Source organism: Typopeltis vanoorti, chromosome 4 (assembly GCF_054136105.1).
Source record: "Typopeltis vanoorti isolate ZY-2024b chromosome 4, IOZ_Tvanoo_1.0, whole genome shotgun sequence".
In the NCBI taxonomy this organism is placed as follows: Eukaryota; Metazoa; Arthropoda; class Arachnida; order Uropygi; family Thelyphonidae; genus Typopeltis; species Typopeltis vanoorti.
In genome coordinates, this window is record NC_143552.1 from 108,328,329 (window position 1) to 108,354,621 (window position 26,293).

Consider the following 26,293-nt stretch of genomic DNA (forward strand, 5'->3'; position numbering starts at 1 on the left):
TAAACCGATATCCCCATTCATTTGCCCATCTGTCTAGCTTATTCAAATCCTCTTGCATGACCACCACATCTGCAATATTACTAATAACCCTTCCCACTTTCACATCATCCACAAACAACTGAACATCCCCCTGCAATCCACTGACAATGTCATTGATATAAAGGTTAAACAATATAGGTCCCAGTACTGAGCCCTGTGGGACCCCACTTGTAACCCTCTGCCTCCTTGAAACTGTCACATCATACACAACTCTCTGACATCCAAAGTAATCTGTTGCAACTTAAATATCAGCTTATCATGTGGCACCCTGTCAAATGCCTTTGCTAAATCCAAGAAAATGGCAGTATATGCCTTTCCCTCATCTACTGCTCTTGTAACTTTATTATAAAAGACTAGTATATTACTAAAACAAGAGCAGCCCCTCACAAATCTATGTTGACTCTCACAGATAATATTTCCCTCATCTGCCCAATGTTGTATACGGTCCCTAACTAATTTCTCCAAGATTTTAATAACTACCGATGACATACGAACTGGCCTATACTTCCAGTCTGATACCGCCCCTTATGCAATGGCACTATCTTACCTTCCTTCCATTCTGACTACAGGTACCTTTCCTGTAGTCAGACTTTCACTGAAAAGCCAGGTCAAAGGAGCTGTCAATTCCTTAGCACATTCTCTCAAAACTCGTGGTGAAATATCATCCAGTCCCACAGCTTTATTGACATCCAGAGTACTCAGTATTTGGAACATATTCGCATACATTTCCTCTCTGTCCTCAAATGCTGTCCATGCATCCACATATTCTAATTCTCTCTTCTGACACATTCTAGCTATTATGTTATTCAATGTGACTGCTCTTCTGCTCAGTTCATCACAATCATACCTAGGTAACCCACACACTATCTTTCCTCTCTGCGTCTTCTTTCGTACTACCTCAAGTAAAAATCTCATATCTCTCGCTGCCCAAAATATATTACCTCTCAAGTCCTTTGTTCCTACCATCACAATCATCTCATTCACCCTTTCACCCCCGCTTAATTGCCATAGCCACACTTTCTGTTGTTCCTCCAGGCAAACACTTCTCACACATCCTGTCTTGCACACCACGGATCATTGAGTCACCATACATTACACCTCTTACCATTCCCTCTCTCCTCTTCTATCATTCCCATAACTCTCTCATTCCCTCTCTTCCACTTATCCTATTCATCCTATTCTCTCCTCTTAAATCATTCCCATAACTCTCTCTCATTTTCTCTCTTCTGTTCTCATTCTCCTCTCTTCTATCATTCCCATCTCTCTCTCTCTCTCATTCCCCCTCTTCCACTTATCTTATTCTCTCGTCTTCTATCGTTCACATAACCCTCTCTCATTCCCTCTCTTCCACTTATCCTGTTCTCTCCTCTTCTATCGTTCACATAACTCTCTCTCATTCCCTCTCTTCAACTTATCCTATTCTCTCCTCCGTTCACATAACTCTCTCTCTCTCTCATTCCCTCTCTTCTACTGTTCCCATTCTCTCCTCTTCTATTATTCCCATCTCTCTCTCATTCCCTCTCTTCCACTTATCCTATTCTCTTCTCTTCTATCGTTTACATAACTCTCTCTCATTCCCTCTCTTCTACTGTTCCCATTCTTTCCTCTTCTACTGTTCCCATACCTCTCTCTCATTCCCTGTTTTCTACTGTTTCTATACTCTCCTATTCTTTCATTCCCAAACACCTCTCTCATTCCCTCTCTCCTTCTGCTTCTATACTCTCCTCTTCTATCATTCCCTCTCTCCTACTGCTATTATTCTCTCCTCTTCTATCATTCCCAAAACTTTCTCTCACTCCTACTCTGATTCGCCTTGCATGCATCTCTTCCATTCTCCTAATCTCATCTTTCATACTTCTCATCTCATTCACAAGATATTCCACCTCCTCTTTCAGCTCATCTATCCCTTTCTGCACATTAGTCACTCTTACTCGGCATTCTTTTACCCGATCAAAACCATCTCCATAAACTTCAAAGTCATTCAAGCCTCCCACACTCCCGACTCTTATTTTCTCATTCATACTTCACTCGTCATTCTCTCCTATCACACTAATCGTCTCCCGACATTCATTTCCCATCCCTGAAGCAACTAGGTCGGTTATCAGTATATCCAATTCATTAATTTGCTCCCACAGTCTGCATTTTGCACATATACGCACTCCTCCTTCTATCACCCACCACACATCCAACACCCGGGAAGCATACATGACGCAATCACTACATGCCACAAAGTCCTTTATTATATTCGGTGACACACCATTTAAGATCACAGTTGCGTCCGCCATCATTCCTTACTGCCAAGTACGTAACTACTAAACTAATCGCCAAAAAATATATATGAACACTGTATCACAGATATTGTTATTATTATTCCGGTCAACTCCAAGGAGTCGACAGACTCATCAAGGCAGGCCCTAACATCATGTCAAGAACAACTATTCGACATTCACACAGTATCTATCATACCTCGCCTTGATCTCATTCACGGTCGTAGCACCCACAACAGACTCTGGCAGCTTATTCCACTCGTTCACCACTCTCCAAATTAAAAATAGCTCTAATACCCCTGCTAACCACATTCTTGCCTAGCTTCCATGTATGGACCCTAGTCCTCCCACCACCAGTCCTATTCTCAAAAATATCTTCTGGATTAATCTTATAGAAATCCTTCAGTAATATGAACGTCTCAATCATATCACCCCTTTTTCACCTATCGACCAATTTTTGCAACCCACAAATCTTCACGCTGTTCTCATAAGGTCCATTCCACAGACCTGCTATCATCTTGGTCACTCGCTTCTGGATCCTCTCCACCTCCTCCCCATCAAGAAGAAACCCTGGCGTCCATATCTGGACACAGTAGCCTAGATGGAGTCTTATCAAGGCTCAATACAGAAGAACAATAATTTGTTTGTCTCTGCTTGTTAAAGTGATTTGATGAGCTGATTTAGCCACTTTTGCAATGTGCCCCCTAAACTTCAATTCCCTATCCACCAACACTCCCAAATCCCTGGCCTCATCAATCTCCTCGAGTACAGTTCCACCAATGTGATATACTGCTGCTATTCTTTTCACTCCAAAATGCATAACCTTACACTTTGCCACATTAAATTGACATCCATTTTCCCTAGCCCAGTCCTCCAAACTATCCAAATCATCCTGTAAAATTTTGACATCCTGTGCACTCACAATTGCTTTACCCAACTTTGCATCATCAGCAAAAAAGTGAACACTTCCTCTCAGATCCTTTCCTATATCATTGATGAACAAATTGAAAAGTAGTGTCCAAGAACAGAGCCCTGCGGCACACCACTAGTCACAAGCCATCTTTTGGACTCAACTCCTGAATAAACCACTCTCTGGTATCTCTCCATCAACCACCGTCCTATCCATCTCACCAACCCTATATCCATCCCCATCTGCTCCAGTTTACTGATTAGAGTTCCATGTGGTATCCTGTCAAAGGCCTTGGCAAGGTCCAGTAGAATCACTGTAAACCCATTACCCTTATCCAGTTCAGCCATCACTGTGTTATAAAACTTGAGCAAGATACTGAGGCATGATCTACCCTTCACAAACCCATGCTGTCCCCCATATAGTATCTCATTTACATCAATCCATTCCTGTATTTTTCTCTTGACTAATTTCTCCAAGACCTTGACAACGACTCCTGATATGCTGATTGGTCGGTAATTTGCAACAGCAGTCTTGGAACCTCCTTTATGCAGTGGAACTATTTTACCCTCTTTCCACCCCCTCGGGACTAACCCAGACCCGAGACTCAAATTAAACAAAATAGTCAAGGGTACTGACAATTCTTTAGCCGCTTCACGTACAACACGAGCTGGTATACCATCCAATCCCACAGATGTATTGACAATGAGGTTATGCAATAGACTACTCACCTCCACTTCATTCACCACAATTCCCGTGGAATCTATTGGTTCATTCATTTCTGCAATGTCACCACCTGGATGATATATTCTTGCAATATGCTCACTCAGTAACTCAACTATATCAACTGATTCGATTACCTCCCTACCATCGGCATTCTTTAAAATCATTCTGCCATATACATTTTTTCTTTTACTTGCAATATACCGAAAAAACTGTTTAGGATTCTCTTTAGCCTGCATGGTCAATGTTCTTTCGTAATCCTTTTTTGCTTTTCTTACCACACTCGTTACCCTTCTGGCCTGTGCTTTATACCGTTCATGTGCCTTCCGGTCACCTTTCTCCTTAAATTTCCTCCATATTGTTTCTTTTTTTGCAGCTCAAGCTTAATGGTGTTATTCATTCATTTAACCCCTACTTGATTTATTATTCAGACTCTAGGTATACAGTTAGCCATTGCTTCATGCAAACACTTCTTAACTGCCTCCCATGCACTATCAACTTCTAGCCCTTGCAGTTGTACATGCCATGGCACTAAACCAATCAAACTCCTAAGCTTGTCATACTTACCAGCCCGATAATTCCACATGTACTCTGTGTTAATTGTAAATTCCACACCTTTAGCCACCTCCCAAGTCAAGACCCTATGATCACTCTCACCAGTTGGTGGCAATATGGTTATATTTGTTACAGCCAAATCCTCAGATCCAATTACTAGGTCAAGCACTCTCTGACCCCTAGTATTTTCCATTACATGCTGTCACAGATAGTTATCCCTTAATAACTGCATAAAATCCAATTCCTTCCTCCCGTGTGTCCTCTCCTCACTCCAATCAATGCGACCATAGTTGAAATCTCCCATAATAATTACCCTCCTTCCACTCATTTCTTCTATTTGCTTGTACATACTATCTCCACCATCTTTTCCATCACCTGGTCTATAGCAGCACCCAATTGTATATTTTGTTCTGCTAGCCACAATCTCACACCAAATGGCCTCAAATATGCTCTTTACTCTATCCTGCAATTCACCTTCTATTCTCCTTGGCTGCAGCTCATCAGCTATCATCAACAATACCCCCCCCCCATTTTATTCTCCCTGTCATTTCTGAACACACTATACCCATCACATTCAATCCCACTAGCTATATCATCTACAGTCAGCCATGTTTCACTAATGCCAATCACCTGTGGTCTGGAAGTGCCAACCATGGCCAAAAATTCTTCCTTCTTGTTCCTAATACTCCTAGCATTAGTGTACATGAATTTCAGACCCCCCCCCCATTAGCCCCATCCCTACCTTGATGCCTTATACTAACTATCCCATTCTGATTTGTTGTCCTTATTTGCTCGGGCATATTATACTCATTTATACACTGAGCTGCCTCCCTAAGGTCTGCATATCCATCCCCTCCCCTGAATAAATCTAGTTTCCCTGATTCTGCACATCCACTTCATTCAACAACACTTTTTTAAGTCTCCTTACACTGAATCCATTCAAACACAAGCCATCCATCTTATATAGATCCTTTTGCCCATCAAACTCACTCCATACGTCCACAAATTCCACACCACTCGTTATACATAACCCACGCATAAAGTCATTTGCAATTATGGCCCTCCTTTTAAACACTTCATTGTCATACCATGGAAAAAGACTAATTATTCTAAAATTAAAGGGTGAAAGAAATGATTGTTGTGGCAGGTACAAATGATTTGAAAGGAGATAAAATGGAAATGATAGAGGACCTGAATGAATTGTTTGAAGTCCTCTATCATTTCCATTTTATCTCCTTTCAAATCATTTGTACCTGCCACAACAATCATTTCTTTCACCCTTTCCTTTTGCTCTCTAATAGACTCAGTTACGTTCTTGATGGTCACACCAGGTTGGTACGATTTTGTCAAATCCTCTACTAACACACCTTGTACTAAAGAATCTCCATACAGCACTCTCTCCTTCAATTTGTTTACATTCACACTCATACTCATATTTTTCCTATCATACTTTTTATTATTGGCTGGTACACTCAATAGACTTTTGTTCACACGCTCTAGCTGCCGCTTTGCTCTTTGTATATATATATATATATAAATAAATGCTAAATATAAACATATATATATAAATATAATGCTATAATCAACTATACTATATAGCGAAAACTTATCTTCTCTTCCACTGCTGCCGACTCTGACCTGTGCTTCTCGGTAACCCAACGAACCTCGGTAACAACGAAACTCCAAAAGCAGAACCACTAAATAACACTTGTGTTGCTGAGAAAAAAATGCAGCACAATTCACAAAAGAATTCTCACTATACACCATTTAAAAAACACTTTTTTCTACCACTGCTCAAATCACCTGCCACGTGCTGCATTAATATAATTAATGCAGAATTATTACAAGTTAAAGATGCCAAGAAATTATATTCTTTATCCAAATGTAAGCAAACAAAGTTTTCATGTGAAGTAACTTCATAATTGGGCTACTTGTATATAGAGGCTAATGATTTCACATCAGTTACCTTAGTATCCCATAATGCAAAGCACATATCCTTGCAGATATGTATAATAGTAGAAAATTTTATTCAAATTGTACAAATTATATTCTTGTTTTCAGACTAATCTTAATTATGTGTATACAACACTCACCACTGGGAATAATTTGCATATGGATGAATAAACAAAATTAATTGAATAGTTATTATTATTATTATTCAGGCTACATGGAGTCAAGAGACTCATCGTGGGAGGTCCTTCTAGGAAACATAAAGTATATCATACCACTCCTTGAACTCATTGACCGTTCTTGCTCTCACCACTCTATCAGGCAATGCATTCCACGGTTCAACCACCCTTCCATGCAAAGAAACCACTCCTCACCCTCTTGCTCACAGCTTCCTTTCGTAACTTCCAGGAATGGCCCCTTGTCATCGCTCCTTCCCACTGTTCCAAAGTGAAAGAACTCGCCAGTGTCAAACCTGTAACTGCCTCTCAACAGTTTAAAAGTCTCGATCATATCACCTCTCCTTCTTCTATTCACCAATGCTGCAGTCCACATTCCCTCAGCTGCTGATCCTCATAACTAACATTATACAGTCCTGAAACCATCTTTGTTATCTGTCTCTGTACCATTTCACAGTTAATTTATCCCCTTCAAATCCTGGGGACCAAATTTGAGAACAATAGTCTAAGTGTGGTCTGATCAGGGTCTTATACAACGGGATGATAACTGTTTTATCTCTGCAGGTCAGCGTCCTTCTCATCAGCAATCCTTTGAGTTACCTTCACCACGTTTGCAATATGTTTCCTGAATTTCAATTTTCTATCAATCATCACCCCAGATTCCTTGCCTCCCCTTCTTCCTCTAGTACAGCTCATTCAATGGAGTATGCAGCCTCTCATCGATGTATCCCAAACTTCAAGATTTAACATTTTGCTACATTAAACCATTAAACCGATATCCCCATTCATTCGCCTATTTGTTTATTCAAATCCTCTTGCAAGGCTGCTGCATCTGCACTATTATCTGCAAACAACTGAATATCCCTCTGCAATCTATTGACAATGTCATTGATATAAAGGTTAAACAATACAGGCCCCAGTACTGAGTCCCTTGTGGCACCCCAGAGAGTTGTATATGTTCCACCATACACAACTCTCTGATACCTATCAAACAGCCAATCCTGAATCCAGTTGACTTACCTGACATCTAAACCCATGTGCTGCAACTTAAATATCAGCTTATCATGTTGCACCCTGTCAAATGCCTTTGCAAAATCGAAAAAAAATGGCAGTATATGCCTTTCCCCCATCAGCTGCTCTTGTCACTTTATTATAAAAGGCAATCATATTACTGAAGCAAGAGCATCCCTTAAATAGATTAATTGAATAGTTGTGTACAGATTTTGCAAAATTATAAAAAAAATGTGTGGAGATGTAAAAGGGTGATATTAGGTTGAGAGAAAAAAAAAACACAGCTTACTATTACCATCATAATTATTATTATAATGCTTATAATATAAGCAGTACAAAACCTACCTTCAGTAAACTTTTTTTAAAGTATATTTAAAAAGTATAGGACATGGTTTTAAAGAAAATAAACTGTTCACAGCATTGCAAACTTCTCTTCTACAGATATTGCTAAGTTTTTTGCATTTACTGAAAATGTACATGTTTTTAAAATTTGCAAAACACACAAACATAGTTTCACTAATACTGATATGATTACTTTTTAAATTCATTTTAAAAATAAGGACTAAGCATTTCTAGAGGTTTTGTGACATTTTACAAAATCCAAGCCTTTCTTTGAATCCTTCTTTACCAAAGAATAATTTTTCCCCCTCACTAACTACAAGTTCACAGCATATGATCTTAGCCTTCTTCCAATTCATCTATGTAGTTTATATAATCCATCCCATGTCAAAACCATGCAAATTAGTAGGAAATCAATAGTTCCTCCAAAATACCTCCACTCTGAAGAGTAAATGTCAAATTCGCTGTGATACTTTAATAGTTCATGTATGTTGAAAGTCACCTTATCTTTCTTTTTTTTTTAAGCTTATTGAGTAAAACTCTCACTCGCTCAGACAGACACAGAGAGTGTATTATTCTCTTTTGGTGCATACCCATCCTTTTGTATGCCTCTTGTATTTATATGCTGCTAATGATAACCTATAAATGCTCTGTATAATTTGGATAATTATAAAAAAAAAAAAATTTGGTTTTCATTATGAAATAGTTGTTTTATTTGAATGATTGCTTTGAATTAAAAGAAATTGGTTTAGAAGTAATAACATGCATTTCCGATTTCAATATCTGTCTTAAACTGTTTTCTTCCTTAATCATATTATTTTATTTTCACAGGCAATCTTCTTTTCCACAGACATTTTTAAATCTGCTGGACTTACAAAACAAATATCCATGTACGCTACATTAGGGATGGGGGCAATAAATGTACTGATGACCATTGTATCCTTAGTGTTAGTTGAAAAAGCAGGACGGCGTACACTCCATTTAATTGGTCTGGGTGGCATGATGATTATCACTATTCTGCTTACTGTATGTTTAGCATTACAGGTAAGTGAAATTATTATTATTATAATTTTTTCCTACATTTCTCATGACTCTCTCAGGCAGCATGTTTGATCCACTCATCATGTTTTGTATAAGAAATTTGATTTTCCCTCCCTTGCACAACTTTCAGTGATTACTGTTTGTTTTAGCTTTTGGAAAATCTCCCATCTCCATCTAGTATGCACCTCTTGACTTCTGGTGCATAAGAGATGGAGATGGTATGGTATGCACCAGAAGTCAAGAGGTGCATACCAGACAGAGATGGTATGCACCTCTTGACTTCTGAAAATTAGGTTGGTGAACAATGTCATGAAAAAGCAGAAGCATACTAAAAATGAAGGATAAAAATAATCTGACATTATTAATATTCAGGAATATGCAACAGAACTAATATCAAAGATGGGATGGTCGCTTAAATGTGTTTGAATCAAAAATGACAGAAACGGATTCATAAGAAGACTGAGATATTAAGAAGTTGGTGTAGTTATGATGATCCCACCACTAACTCAGTCCTCCTCCTCCAGGCATGACCTGGCAGAGTAATTGACAGCAAGATTATTTGTCAGCTGATCTGGAAGCTTCCAACAGATGCATCACTATTGGTTTCAGTCCCATGCACTAGCTGGTGGCCAGCCTGCAAAAATCTGTTTTACTGGTGTACTTTCAAATGGAGTAAAAACTGGCTCCCTAGTTGAATAATGATAATGATGTGTTGACCATGCCCAGCAAAGCCATCATCCACATTGCATGTGGAAAGAAAGTGGGTGGTGGTGGTGTGGGGGGGGAGTAACAGAAGCTAGAGGCCCTACTCTGGGGATGAAACATAGCAGTAGTCACTTCACTCATAAAAAAAACAAAAAACAGGATGGTGATGTTTTGCTGAGTGTATCTTCCCTACTTGTCAGGAAATTACAACTAGACCTGTAGGTAGTAGATATGTTTAAGGCAACAATAATCAGAGCCCCATTTGTAGAAACAGGGCATTCCATGGGAAGGCGGGGATAACTTGACTAGGAAAGAATATATATTGCATCATCACAAGTCCATAATGCCCCAAGTGCTAGAAAATTGAAATATAAAAGATAATCTTGTTCGCTGAGTGGTTAGCATCAGGGCCGGTTTATCATTAGGTGAACCTAAGCAATTGCTATGGGCGCCAAGACTTCGGGGCACCAGATTTTGCTACATATAAAACTTTATAAAATTAACAGGAACTCCTGTATTCCATAAAATTCATGTATGTAAGCGTACCATTTCTTTGCTGGACGTATATACACGTTGAGCAAACCTGGAAAATATTCTGGCCACCTGCTGAAAGAACATGGATAAGAAGTGTAGTTTGACAGTCATGTCCATTAGAAGGGTCAATAATCCTTTACACTGAAAAGAACACTTAACTAGATCACTTGGCATTCAGTTGCCTACAGCAGCAAGAAATGCAGTTGCTTGCCATTTGCTCAGTAACTGGAATCTAAGTTATTTCAGACTAAATACCTATGAGTTATATTCATTTTGCTGCTTGTTTTTAATGCCAGCTCAAAATAAGAAATCCTTTCATACTTTCTTCACTTCATATTGTATCACTATGGAAGATCAATGTCACTATCAATTTTTTGGCTAATTATTTTAATCACCAATACATTTTAAAATTCTCCCAGAATTTGATTGAAGATAATTATTTTTGTCAAACAATTATTTTATAAATTCATGAAAATCCGAATCTAAAAATGAATACAGCCTCCATCTGTTCCAAATTAAGTTTTCTTTTTTATTCATAATCTTAGTTCAAAGATTAGTTCACAGATTGCACAAAGGTTTGCACTTTTAAATTTTGCTTTATATTTTTGCTCATATGTACATCTTGAATCATATCATGTAATGCATAATTTTTATAAATGTAGTCTGTAGGTTTTTGCATTTCAACTTTCTTGCTTTCCCCCAATCACTCCCTACAAATCGAAATAAACGGCATTTATGAAGCCAACTGCATAATACATATTTTTGGTATTATTCGGCAGTTTTGAAGTAGCGATATTTTTATTATTATTATACACCTCCAGAGAGTCCAAAGACTCACTGAGGGAGAGTGTGCCAACAGCATCGAACAATTGGTCTCCTTCCAACTACTAACTGCGCTCAAACTTTCTTAACTTTTTTCGAGCCATTAGTAGCAGAGGCTCTACCAATCGACCAACCTCCCTCCACTGCATCCTTCAAATCATGTGTATGTGCATGCGTCAAAATGAAATTTTATTTCCAAAATTTTCATAAGAGAATTAATTCGCCTTTAGTGGCTAACTCTCCCCCCCCCCTTTCCCAAATTTATCAACACACACACACACACACACACACACACACACACACACACACACACACACACACACACACAAATACTGCTAGATAACATATGTGCACTTTCTTTTTGTTTGAATTCGTTATTTTGTACTGTAATTGTACTGTTGCAGTTTAAAGCAAAAGACAGGTAAAGAATCTGATAAAATACCATTGGATATAAATTTTTGATATTAAAAAGACTCACAATTGGAAACCCCCCGAGTAATGCAGTTTAACATCATTTGTTGTTCATTAAAAAAAAAAAAAATCGTTCTTAAAATTGAAATGTGCGACCCATATCATTTTATTTTACACGGAAAGAAAGCAAAATGTCATATTTATTTCAATAAATGTTATTTAAAAAATATAAATATTTGACATAATATTTCCAATGTAAACAAACGTTTTGATTATTTATTTTCGCACATGTGAAATTCGTTTTTATTTGGGAAGAGACACGATAAATAAATTGTGCAGAAAAAAAGGGTCAAATACGTAGGACAGTAAAGAAATTCCAAGTATAATGAATTTAGTTTAATCCTTTATCCCAGTGAGAGCAAACAAAGTTTGCGCCTGAAAATATCTTCAGGACTGAATATAGTGTTGTACTAACTTACCTGGGTAAATAGTGCAACACCAAGGCAACTCGTAGCAAAGGTGGAGCAAGCTACCAAAACTCCTAACCCAGTATCTCCCATAATGCAAAACACATTTCCTTGTGGATATGTATACTGTTATGCATTAGCCTGCCTGGTATCTCCATCTCTGGGCCTGGCTCCCACTGAAGAGACCTCAATAAAGGTCGAAACTAGTCTGGGTAGTGGCCAATCCCTTAATGCATAACAGTATACATATCCACAAGGAAATGTGTTTTGCATTATGGGAGATACTGGGTTAGGAGTTTTGGTAGCTTGCTCCACCTTTGCTACGAGTTGCCTTGGTGTTGCACTATTTACCCAGGTAAGTTAGTACAACACTATATTCAGTCCTGAAGATATTTTCAGGCGCAAACTTTGTTTGCTCTCACTGGGATAAAGGATTAAACTAAATTCATTATAGTCTAACCTAGTGATAAATAAACTTTCAAATTCCAAGTAATACAGTGCGCATAAAGACAATAATCCGTTAGCTGCGGGGGGGGGGGGATAATTACATTTTAACAGATAGAATGCTGATGAAGTTTCATCAGCAAATCTACATTTTTATTAGGTCAAAGGGATTTTGAGTATATTTGCAAACAGATATATTCAACATAACTTAGCCAGTTTTGTTGTAAAAAGTGCTGCATTTGAAGAAATATTAGTGGCATAATAATAAAATAGTACAATTCATAATGCTTCAGAATAACGTGATAATTTTGATAATACCAAAACAAGATGAGACACATCTGTAGAAATCTATTATTATTATTATTATTATTATTATTAGAGTCCTTTTAATTATGAACTCTATAAAGATATATTTAATAAATCGGTCGTATTTTTGTGTTTTTAATTAAATAAACTAGTTTCATTTTGTCACAGATGGTTTTCGCTTCTGAACTACCTGGACTATTGTTCTTATCAATATTACTAAATTTCAATCTCCTCTGGAAATTTTCTCTTACTAAATGTTTGACTTGTGTTGACCAATCACTGACTTAGCAGTTTAATCCAGAGATTAAATATATGGTCAGTTTAATCCATAACGTTCTTAAGAATATTTCACCCTGTGATTTCCCAGAATCCTGTTAGGAAAGAACAGATCGCTGAGTATTGAACTTACGATCATTTTTGTGACAACAAAAATGATGTAAGTTCAATACTCAGCGACCAGAGGTTTTTTTGTGAGCTGCTGCTATTTGTATTAATTAGTGGGTAAGAGCAGTTTCTATATCACAAAAACAGAGCATTTGATTTTCAAGTTTATTATTATTTATAAATTAAATTGATTTTTCAGTTCATTTTTTTGTGCATCAAGATTCTAGTTATTTTAGGGTAAAATGTCGAGTAAAAAAGTGGATGTTAGTGAGCATAGCAAGTTATCGTTACTATTGATTGCTTCTACATTTTAACTAAAGCTGGAATTATTATGCTTATTACTGCAACTTAAAAAATTCAAATCTGGAGTTCAATAAATCTTAATAATTGTGCGATAAAGTTGGAACTGAATTAATCCTATATATATATATGTGTGTGTGTATATATATATATATATATATATATATATATATATATATATATATATATATATATATATATATATGCTTTTTATGTGAATCCCAGGCCTCCAATAAGTAAGGTGGTCTCACACTAGGCAACAAAATTTACCTTTCACGTGGCTGGAAAGCAGATACGTTAACCATTCTGTCAACCAGAGAGGCATACTGTGCTTGTTACTACAACAACAACAACGTTACTGGCTTGCTGGGTGAAGCATAAAATGCTTTTTATTTTCCCCTTTATCTGTGTGGAGAAGCTTGATGGGGGAGGTTGTGAGACTTATGCTCGCACTTTGTGAATTGTGGAGTTAGCTCTGTTCTGCTGAAAGCAGGATTGTCTTGGGTCTTTTGTGTTTTTGATAGTCATGTTCACTATAACTGGAAGCTTGTCTGATTAGTGGATTGGGATGAGAATGTGCCTTGCTGAAGAACTTTTCCGCATGGTCATGAAGGAGAGAACGGATGTCAGGGGTTCCGGTTTCTCTGTGGATCTGCATGTTTCTGACGAACCATGGGGCGTCTAAGATCATCCGCAGGCATTTGTTTTGTATCCTCTGTAGTTTCTGGATGTTAGATTTGGATGTGTGACTCCATGCCGGGGATGCATATGTGATTACGGGTCGAATTACCATCTTATATAATAACAGCTTGTTGCGTTTATCCAATTTGCTGTTGCGATTGATCAGGGGATAGAGTTGGGCTATGGTTCTGGATGTCTTTGTGCCTATGAGCTTGATATGGCTGTTGAAATTTAGCTTTTTGTCTAGCTGTACTCCAAGGTATTTGGCTTCTGCCTGCCATGGTATCTTTTTTCCGAGAAGTTCAATATCAATGGTTCTCCGACTGGAGGATACAAGTAAACCCCGTCAAAAGCTCAGCTATACTCTTCACCAGACGCAAAGCTTGGATGAAGGCTTTGCGTCTGGTGAAGAGTATAGCTGAGCTTTTGACGGGGTTTACTTGTATCCTCCAGTCGGAGAACCATTTCTCTAGCTTTGTGATAGTATCCTGGAGACGACTGATGGCCAGGTGTGGGCGGAGAGATCTTGTCATTATGGCTGTGTCGTCTGCATATAGGGCTGTGATGGTAGTCCTCAGGTTCTGTGGAATGTCAGCCACGTAGATTGTGAAAAGTAAAGGAGCCAAAAGAGATCCCTGAGGTACTCCTGCCAGGATTTTGCGCCTAGTTGAGATGGTGCCATTTATTTTTATCTGCATGGATCTCTCAGTGAGGTATGATTTTATTAGACGGGTAAGGTTTGTTGGTATGTTGGCCTGAATGAGTTTATAGAGTAATCCTTGATGCCATACCTTATCAAAGGCCTTGGCAATATCCAGAAAAACTGCAGCTGTGTGAAGGTTCCAGTTGTATCCTTGAGTGATATGCTCCACTATTCTGTGTATTTGTTGCACTGTGCTGTGCATACGGCGGAAGCCGAATTGTTCGTTTGGGATTATTCCTAATTGGTCTGATTTTTCTTGTAGTCTTGAAAGGATAATTTTTTCAGCAATCTTTCCCAGGTTGGAGAGCAGGCTTATTGGACGGTAGCTTTGCGGGAGTTGCGGATTGTTTCCTGGCTTTTTTATTGGTATGATGTCTGCTGTTTTCCATGCAGAGGGGAAGTGTTGTATCCTCAATATTGCATTGGTTATGTTAACCAGGTGCATAATAGCCTTTCTAGGAAGTAATTTGATGATTCTGTTAGTAATTCCATCTGGCCCTGGAGCTTTTTTGTTGTTTAGATGTTTTATGATGTTGGTTATTTCAACTGGAGTAGTGGGGGTGATGCTGGCTGGTTTGTCTTCGGACTGATTTAAGGTACGCTTGACCTGCTGGTGGACTTTATATATGTGGGTGATGTTTATATTATCATATGACGGGCTGCATTGTTTTTCTAGGTTTTCTGCTATTGCTTCTGCTTTTTCTTTATCCGTGTGCGCCGTTCCATGAGCAGTTTGCATGGGCGGTAGGGGATTGTGTTTAGTGCGCAGAATCTTCAGAAATTTCCATATTGTGTGATCTTCTGGGTTGAGTGATGATAGTTTATTGTCCCAATCCTGGTTCCTGTGGATTTGAAGTGCTTTTCTGACTTGGTTGTTCAACTTGTTCAGAGTTTTCTTGTCCTGTGGGGCTCTTGTGTTGTGATATCTTTTCCTGGCTTTGTTTTTTGTTCTGATGAGGTCCATTATGTTTTCTGGGAGCCGACCGGATGGGTGGTTGGTTGCGGTTTTGGTGACTGTTTCTAGTGCTTTTTTAATTTGGCTTGTTAAATTGCTTATTGCTTCATCTATGTCTTCTTCTTTGTGGATGATTGGTACAGGACCAATGTATTCTGGTAGGATTTTAGCTAGCCTATCCCACGATATGAAGGTGTGCTGGTGGATTAGTTGATCTTGCGTGCCAAGTTTGATCAGTATTGGGTTGTGGTCGGATGATAGTTCATTGAGCGTCTCTAGTTTGTATTGATAACTGATGTTTCTAAGGATAGCTATGTCAAGTACATTTGATCTGCCTTGAGGGCTGTAATGAGTGTGCTCAGTGGGTCCTGCTACCACAACTGAGTTAAGTGTTGAATAGTTGTGTAGTATGCGACCACTTCTGTTGTTGGTGGTGCTGAACCATGCTGTGTGTTTGGCGTTCAAGTCACCTACTATGATGGTGGGGTCTGTGGTGCCGAGGACTGCATCCAGGTCTGTTGTCAGTAGAGGATTGCTTGGTGAGTTGTAGGCAGCAAATATCTTGAGGCTTCCAGCATTTTTTGTATGGACTTGTATTCCTGTGGTTCCAGGTTTGTAGTTTGTGGGTTGGATATGGCATTGTGGTGGAGGTATGGTTTGATGTAGATGGCAGTGCCTCCCCCTCTGGAGCTGAGTCTATCCGTTCGGTATATTGTGTATCCTCTCACTTTTGGGTTGTTGGCAGGTCTTAGGTGGGTCTCGTTGATCAGCATTATGTCCGGATTGTGTCTTTGTGCGAATTCCTGTAGTTCTAATGTCTTGTTGGTGAGGCCATTGGCATTCCAGGCTGCAATTAGAAGCGAGTTAGGTTTTACTTTTGTTTTATTCATAGTTGAGTGCTGTGAGTATGGAATGGGTTCCTTGCAGGAATCTCTTTGTGGAGGATGGAGTTGGGTTTGTTCTGCTGAATTCCTGGAGCATAGTGGCTAGTGAAGAAGTCAGTATTGCTGTGATGTTGGAGCCTATTTGATTGCTTTCTATTGTGTCCTTTGGGCGAGCTGCTTCAGCATAGGTCTTGGTGGAAGGTTGAGCCCTTTCCTGACTTTTATGGCTTGGGTTTTGATGGTTTGATGACTGTGCAGCAGAGATGCTTTGATTGGTGGTCCAGATAGGGGGAGGTTGGACGGGTCTTGTAGTTCCGTGATTTCTGGGATGGTGGCTGCATCCTTTATAGTTTGCTGGGTGGGGACCTCCACAGTTGGCACATTTGGCTGGTGTGGTTCTTGCTTTTGTGCATGTAATGGTTTGATGCTTCTCGCCACACTTCAGGCATCTGAACTCGGCTTTACAGAGTCTTTGGGCATGGCCAAACTTTTGGCAACGATGGCATTGCCCTGCTGATGCCCTTTTCCTGAGTGGCTCTGTTGATATTTTAAGTCCACAGACTGCAGTTATGTCATAAATTTGTCTTTGAGTATTCTGTATCTCAACCAGTACTAATGGCATTGGTTGTTTATCGGATCTGTACATCCGGCTGACTTTGATAGGTGATAGGCCCTGCTGGGTAAGGTCAGCCGCGATCTCCTCAGAGGTAATGCCTTCTGAGACACCTCGCAGTACAACCTTTAGATTTCTTTCGCTGCTTAGTGCGAAGGTGTGGTACTGTAGTTTGTTGTTATCCATCATTTTTGTTATTCCTCTGTAGTCTGTGACTGTTGTTGGTTGAATTTTTACACCTTCGTCGGTGTTTTTGGCCCAGGAGTATCCAATTTGATGTTCTCTTAGGTTTCTTGCAACTGTGGTCCATTTTTCCTTTTCACGGAGAATTACCGGAGGGACCTTTTCCCTTTTTTCCGGGACTGTTTGTGAGGTAGTTTCGTTTTCCACATGATCTTCCTCGATTCGCCGTCACTTGCCCGTCTGTTCACCTGTGAAGACCGTCTGACTGGGGCTTTCGGGCAGGGAGATGGATGTGTCATTGATCTCTTCCACTTCGCCGTCCATATCATCGGATTCTTCCGGTTGGGTGTACAGGTTTAGGAAACCTGGCCATTCAGTATCAAATTTTTTAAGCAGTAATTTAAACAATTTTAATGCTTGTTCTTTGTTTAGATGCTCTAGAAGATCAGTAATATTATCCATGTCTGCTTTATTTGTTGTTATATCTAGTAGGTAGTGATCGGAAAATTGCTTATGATCGCAATTAGAAATCCCGCAGGTCTTGAGACCTGCCAGCAGAAATTTTGTAGAGGATATTGCAGATGGAAAGGATTGCCAGCAATATCGAGCGATTAGCTAAATGTACAAATCAATATTTCAGAAAATGAAGAACGCTTACCTCTATATATATCATACAATTCACCATCAAAAATACACAACACGAAACACTAACACGCGAGACGCCATCTTCAGGTCAGTGTTAATCCAGACACCAGCTTTTAGCCATGCACGAGTCTGAATGCCCCACTTAAAACATACTAATCCGCAAGCTATATGTTACTACAAACTGAAACGTTTTATATTTATATTTAGATCCATGTTGTAATTCCATAAATATAATGATTTTTGCTATAATTTTTATTACCGTAAATTCAAAATTTTTATTTTTAGTGAGAATATCTGAACTTTACAGTTGATGAAGTTCCTATTTTTACTTTGATTAGCAAGCTTAATTTGATTGCATTTAAATTCTTTTCTTTTCTTTTTTTTTTGTAAAAAACTTTTATCCTTACACAATTATTTAAGAAGCAACTTGCACCAAATTAAAACAAGTGACCTGTCGTTATTATGCATTGAATCATATATAATGGACTCGATTAATTATGATGACATTTAGATATATTTGCTAAAACCAAAGCCATAAAAAAAAAACTTTTAGTTATTGATTTTTTTAATTTAAATTTGAACTTATTTATTTTTATACTTTTTTTAAAATGCAGATGTATGTATACCAATGTTGTATTGTGTTATTAAAATTAGTTATCATGGAAATGTTGACTTTTATTTTCAATAAATTAAAAAAGTGCTTATTTTTGAGGCCGCATAATGATGTTGCGCCTCGGATCTCCAAAAGTATAAATGCAGCCCTGGACACTGCCTGTTTGTAATGCTAGTGGTGAACACTCATTTTCTGTATTTAAACGCTTTAAAAATATTTACACAATTCGTTAAGTCAGATGCATTTGAGAAATTTGTCAATTATATTCATAGAAAACAATATTATTGAATTATTAGATTATAAATGTATGATAGATAAATTATATAGTTATAACTTATAAGGTATATATAATTGATAAATACTTCATTAAGTAAGTGTATAAAAATTAATTTGTGAATTACTGAATAGTTTAAATTCCATATTCTTTATAATTATGTTTATTTTTATTTATAAATATTTCAGTTACTGGATTTTGAAAATGGATAAAAAGAAATCGGATACAAGAAGTACCCGATTTCTTTACCCAGTGTAATCGCATACAAGAAGAAAATCTTCAAGATTATTCATTGGATAATTCGTCTATAGTTTCGATTAATGAATTTTAGGAGAATTCTACAGATACCAAAAATTGGATTAAAACATCAAAGGAGAAATCTACAGATCATATGAGTATTGCTGATTCTGAAGCTGGTTGTTCTACAGATCCAATCATAAAAAGATTTGATTTTACAAATTTAAATTATAACGATTCAGCAACTTGGTGTGCTGTAAAATTTTCCAGTATCAATCAATTACATCAACTATTAGTTGAACATGGACCTGAATAGATTCATAATTTTGATTTTCTGAAAGATAACAATAATAGAAGATTTTCAATGACTCATTATACTCGAAGACTATTTAATGGCGAGACAATGCAGCGTTTGTGGTTATTGTATTCAAAATCCACAGATTCTGCATTTTGCTTCTGCTGTTTATTATTTGATCAATGGCGGATTAACCTTGCTGATTCTAGATTGAGGGACTGGAAAAATGCTTCTTCTATTTTAGCTGCGCATGAAAAAAGTCAAAGACACGTTGAAAATTACCATAAGTGGAAAGAATTAGAAATTCGAATAAAAAAAATAAAACCATTGATGAAGAGAACTTGCTAGTTATTAGAAAAGAGGAGAAGCATTGGGTGCAAGTATTAGAACGACTCTGCTTTAGTTCAGATGTTAGCTATTCAAAATTTATCATTTCGGGAACAAATGAGACATTGTTTTCACATGGAAATGGAAATTTTCTGAAATTTGTCGAATTTCTAGCCAAGTTTGATCCACTAATGAATGAACATCTTCGAAGAATAAAAGATAAAGATACATTATGTCCACGTGGTTAGCCTAGTGGCTTTTTAACCTTGATGTGCACTTTGCAACCATATGCCTGGGGAAGGAGTGTCCTAGGTTCAATTCCCGTCAGCGACATGAGGAGCTGAAGGATCTTCCTCAGCCATTGCCAAGTTAGCCGGTCTTGGGCATGGACAGTAGGGTTTATTCCAAAGTTTATCTCGGGATTTTTCATCCTGCAAAGCAGGCAAATTGGCCTTGAGAACTCAGCACTACAGGACATAGGATACACCGGGGTTCACAGGATAAGGGCCGACCACCTTATCCTGTGAACGGTTTGAAGGTCCAATGATTAATAAACCCTCGACACCGTGAGGTAAAAGAGGGTATAAAGAAGATGAGATGAGATGTGCATTATCTTGGAAAAGATATTCAAAATGAAATAACAAACATCTTCTCCAATGCGATAAAAAAGAAAATTTTAGAATCTGTTTTTGCCGAAATATTTTTCCATAATCATTGACTGTATGTCCGACATTGGTCACACAGAACAAATGAGCATAGTACTTTGATTCGTTGACACTAGTAATAGCATGGTTTCTATAAAAGAACACTTTTGGGGATTTACAGAAATAAAAAATACCACTAGAGAATTTTTATCGAATGAAATACTAGGAACCCCTAGACAAATTTTCATTACCAATACAGGATTTACAAGGTTAAGGATACGATAACACCAGTAATATGAAAGGTAATGTAAAAGGTGTGCAGCGACGAATTTCAAATATTAACCCGAGAGAAATGCATGTACCCTATAGTTCACATTCATTAAATTTAGTAGTGAATTCCACTGCTAATACTTTAGATGCCACAGCATTGTTTGACTCGGTACATCGTCTATATGTATTTTTTTTTCGGTTCGACTCGTTGATGCGAATACCTCAAAAGACACATAAATAATTTTATACTCAAACCAGTCTGTGATACACAATGGGAGAGTCGAATTGACTCATTAAAGTCCCTAAGATATAATTTGTTCGATGTTTGCGAAGCACTGCAAGAAATATCTCAAGAGTGTTTATGTGGATTAAGTGGAAATACCATGAAATTGGATGCAAGTAGTCTTCTTAAAACTTTAAGGGTATGACAATGGGGCAAATATGAAAGGGAAAAAATATGTGCTCCAAAATTTGCTTTGGAACAAAAATCCTCGAGATTTTTACATGCCATGTGCTGCTCATACTCTAAATTTAATCATTAATGATGCAGCCAAAGTGAATTCAGATACAATTAGTTTCTTTGCAATTATTCAAGAAATATACAATTCTTTTCATTCTCTTACAAACGTTGGGCAATCCTTTTAAAGTTCATAAAAAAATTAACTTTGAAACAGCCATTAGAAACGCGATGGGAAAGTAAAATTAATGCAATCTGCCCTCTACAATATCAGTTAAGAGAAATTTATGATGCACTTTTTGAAATTTTAAATAATGAAAATTTTAATAAAGGAACTCAGCATGAAGCACAAACGTTATGTGCTAAAATAAAGGACTACAAATTTATTTGCTCTCTTATAACTTGGCATGATTTACTTAACAGAATAAACCCTGTAAGTAAAAATGCTTCAAGACAAAAATATGAACATTACAATTGCTTTAGAATCTATCAAAAACTTAAAAATATTCTTACAAGAGTATCGATCAGATACAAATTTTAAAGAAGCTCTAAAAACGGCAAAAGACCTGAGTGAAGAGGTGGATGGAGAACAAGAATTTAAAATTGGTACGGAAGTTCGACGACGAAAGAAGACACGACAATTTGACTACGAGCATTATGACGAAACGCCACAATCGCCAGAAGATAAATTTAGAGTGAATGTGTTTTATACACTTCTAGATGTTGCAATGTGTTCGTTAATAGAACGTTTTGAACAACTAAAAACATATTATGATAATTTCAATTTCTTGTATAGATTACTACAAATTAATAACGAAAATTTACGAAAATACTGTGATGATTTAGAGATTCTCTTGAAGGACAGCGACAATAAAGACGTAAATGCAATAGAACTATATGACGATGTGCTTTCTGGGATATTTTTAGGAAGAATAATTTAAATATTCAAAACCCATTCGATATTCTTAATTTTATTGTGTCCAATAATTTATCTTTCCCTAACTTTTCAATTGCTTTAAGAATACTATTAACCTTAACTGTTAGTGTAGCAAGCTGTGAACGTTCCTTTTCCAAGTTGAAATTGATTAAATCCTACTTAAGAACAAGTATGTCACAAAAAAGGCTTTTAGTTTGGCGTTAATAGCCAAACTATTGAAAATGATATATGTGCGGAATTAGACATTAAGACCATTATTTCTAATTTTGTGAATATGAAATCAAAAACCTTAAAATTTTAATAAAAAAAAATTTCAAGTATATTTATGTAATTTAATTTATTTTCTGTTATTCTGTAAAGATGTTATTTTTTGAATACTTATATTAAATGTTCTAATTATTTCTGAATTCTTTTCTTATTTTCTCATCTATCTTGAGTTTCTTTTATTTTCTTAAAAGATAGTTCCGCTTTTAAAAATTATTAAAATTTTTACAAGTTATGAAGAATTTACTAACTTGTAAAATGCAAGAATTTTTTAAACTTTAGTTCAAATAAATTTTAACTTTAATTAAAATCATTTTAATTTTGTTAGCGATTCGGGTCGGTGAGAAGGCTATCCCTGTTCCATTATATTCAACGATTAAAGTGAAGTGGCTTTATCAAAATTTGCTTTAACTATTAAGAATTTTTTGAATATTCGGGTTTTTAATGATTATCTGCTTACTCAATACCCCCCCCCCCCCCATGGTTCATTACATTTAGCGGATCAACATGTGGCTGTTCTGTCAAAATTTATTTAAGAAATTTCAAATAATTTAAATTTTTATTATCGTAAAAGAACCACACATGCCTGGATCATTATAATAGACAGTATTGATAATTCAGACTATTACTTAGCCAAGAACTTAGCAACAATACTACAAGGAGTTGGTTGGACTTCTCCCCTTTCAAATATACTCAACATTTCTTTAACAGAATTAAAGACAAGTAAAAGGAAGAAAGATGATTGAAAGATAACTTTAACTAGTGCTGATGGTAGTATGACAGAAGCAAATAAAATAGTTGAGTTCTGAGTGACCATTGCAAAGATCTATCATCTAAGTGAGGGAGAGAGAGGCATGGGAGTGCTAGAAGAGGAGAGAATGGAAACAGTAGGAGAGACGGAATGAGAAAGAGAGAGGCATGGGAGTGCTAGAAGAGGAAAGAATGGAAATAGTAGGAGAGACGGAATGAGAGAGAGAGAGAGGTATGGAAGTGCTAGACGAGGAGAAAATGGAAACAGTAGGAGAGAGGGAATGAGAGAGAGGTATGGGAATGCTAGAAGAGGAGAGAATGGAAACAGTAAGCAAGAGGGGAGGAGAGAGGTATGGGAATGCTAGAAGAGAGAATAGGAGCAGTAGAGGAGAGGGGATGAGAGAGAGAGAGATGTATGGGAATGAAAGAAGAGGAGAGAATGGAAACAATAGGAGAGAGGGAATGGTAAGAGGTATAATGTATGGGGACTCAGTGATCCGTGGGGTCAAAGATAGGATGCGTGAGGAGTGTTTGCCAGGAGGGACGATAGAAAAAGTGGCTATGGCAATTAAGAGAGGTGAAAGGGTGGATGAGATGATTGTGATCGTAAGAACAAATGACTTGAGTGGTAATGTAAGTCGGGCAGCGAGAGATATGAAATTTTTGCTTGAGGCTGTACAGAAGAAGACAGAGAGAGGAAAGATATGATAATGACGAGCTGAGCAGAAGAGCGGTAATATTGAATGACATAATAGCTAGAATGTGTAACAAGAGAGGACTGGAATATGTGGATGCTTGGAGTGCATTTGAGGACAGAGAGGAATTGTATGCGAGAGACCGCTTACATTTGAATGAGAAAGAACATAGGCATCTGGAGAGATTGCTGTTCTGAACGAGTCATTGTGTCCCAGGGAGGATGGTAGCAGGGTCGCTTCTTGTGGGAATAGGTACTTGGGAAAAGGGGGACGACATCAGGTAACAATGAGCCCGGTGGAGTCTAGAGGGGATAATGCTGGGTATAGAAACAACATTTATATGCTTTCTACTAATGCCAGAAGTATCCAGAATAAGGGAGAAGAATTGGTGACACAGATAGCATCAGCCTGGCCAAAATTTATTGGGATCACTGAGACATGGTTGACAGAAGAGAATATAATAACAGGAATAGAAGTTGCTGGGTACAGCATTTTTCGGCAGGATAGGAAGGGAAAGTGTGGTGGTGGAGTACTGCTTATGATAAGTGACGACCTATGTCCTCTAAGAGTGGAGGCTTTGGAAATCAGTGAAACTAATGATTTTGAAAGCATATGATGTGAGGTAGAGGTGGGCAAGACAGGATATTTAGTGGGGTGTTGCTACAGACCCAGGAGCACAGAGGGTGGGGACCAGGAGATGTTTAGATAGTTGAGTTTGGCAAGTGCAAGAAGAATGATTGTCATGGGAGATTTTAACTACAGTAGTATAAATTGGGGAGAGGAAGATGCATGTAGCAATAAGGGAATGGAATATCTAGAATTCTTGAGGGACAGATGTCTTAGGCAACATGTAATAGAGGGAACAAGAGGTTCAAGAGTTTTGGATTTGGTTACAGCATCAGAAGGGTTGATAATAACTGAGATGACATCTCTCCCACCAGTAGGAGAGAGTGACCATATGGTTTTGACTTGGAAAAATGAATAGACATGCAGGAGTATCAAAGAGACAGGAACGTATGTGGAATTATAAGGCAGGTGATTATAATAGTCTAAGACGTCAACTTGGGGAAGTTTCATGGAGGAGGAATTGGAAGGCCCAGATATCATTAGTGTGTGGGAAATTGTGAAAGAATATTTGTTAGAACAATGGTAAGTTGTATACCACGAGTGAAGAAGAGGACACAATTTGGAGTAAAGTGGATGACAAACAATATTAAGCAGGAATTGCATGCGAAAAAGAGGCTATAGAAGAGATGTAAAGAGACATGTGAAGAGAAGATGCATGAAAAGTATAAGACACAGGCCAGAAGAGTGACTAGTATGGTAAGGAAGGCAAAACTGGAGTGTGAGAGGAGATTTACCCTATCCCAAGAAAATCCTAGGCAATTCTTCAGTTATGTGGCCAGTAGGAGAAGAAATGACTGTGGAAGAATGATATTGCGGGATAAAAATGGGAATAGAGTGACTGATGCAGAGGACATAGTGGAATTGTTCAATGAATACTTTATTGGAGTATTTCATTCTGGAGGAGTCAGTTTTAATACTAGAGGGATAGGGCAGGTTTGAGGTTTAGAGGTACAGGAGGAGAGTGTGTTCAAAATACTGAGTGCTCTGGATGTCAGAAAAGCTGTGGGACTGGATGGTATTTCACCACGAGTTTTATGAGAATGTGCTAGAGAATTGACAGTGCCTTTGTCCTGGCTTTTCAATGAAAGTCTGGCTGTGGGAAAGGTGCCCATGGAATGGAAGGAAGGTAAGATAGTGCCATTGCATAAGGGTGGTAACAGACTGGAAGTGTCTAATTATAGGCCAGTTTGCATGTCATCAGTAGTTGTTAAGATCTTGGAGAAAGTAGTGAGGGACGGTATACAGCATTAGGAAGATGAGGGTGGTGTTATCCATGAGAGTCAACATTGATTTGTGAATGGGCGCTCTTGTTTTAGCAATATGCTCGCCTTTTATAATAAAGTTACAAGAGCATTAGATGAGGGAAAGGCATATACTGCCATTTTCTTAGACTTAGTGAAGCCATTTGACAGGGTGCCACACGATAAGCTGATATTTAAGATCCAGCACATGGGTGTGGATGTTAGATTGGTCAACTGGATTGAGGATGGACTGTCCGATAGGTATCAGAGGGTTGTGTGTGGTGGGGCAGTTTCAAGGAAGCAGAGGGTTATAAGTGGGGTCCCACAGGGCTCAGTACTGGGACCCATATTGTTTAACCTTTATATCAATGACATTGTCAGTGGAGATATTCAGTTGTTTGCAGATGATGCAAAGCTGGGAAGGATTATTAGTAATAGTGCAGATGCGGCAGCCCTGCAAGAGGATTTGAATAAGCTAGATAGATGGCAAATGAATGGGGATGTCGGTTTAATGCAGCAAAATGTAAGGTCTTGAGGTTTGGAAAACACCGATGGGACGCTGCATACTCTATGGGACGAGTTATACTGGAGGAAGTAGGGGAGACAAGAGATCTGGG

The 26,293-nt window shown here is 37.9% G+C and overlaps 1 protein-coding gene across 5 annotated transcripts in view; it reads left to right on the plus strand.

Moving 5' to 3' along the window:
• The window catches only part of LOC150107595 (solute carrier family 2, facilitated glucose transporter member 1-like), a 274,124-nt gene that overhangs the window by 219,762 nt on the left and 28,069 nt on the right, over positions 1-26,293 (plus strand). For all 5 annotated transcript variants that reach the window (XM_090391411.1, XM_090391410.1, XM_090391412.1 and 2 more), the window contains one exon: positions 8,799-9,011. In XM_090391411.1, coding sequence (XP_090247537.1) covers positions 8,799-9,011 — 213 coding nt within the window. The remainder of the gene's footprint in view (positions 1-8,798; positions 9,012-26,293) is intronic.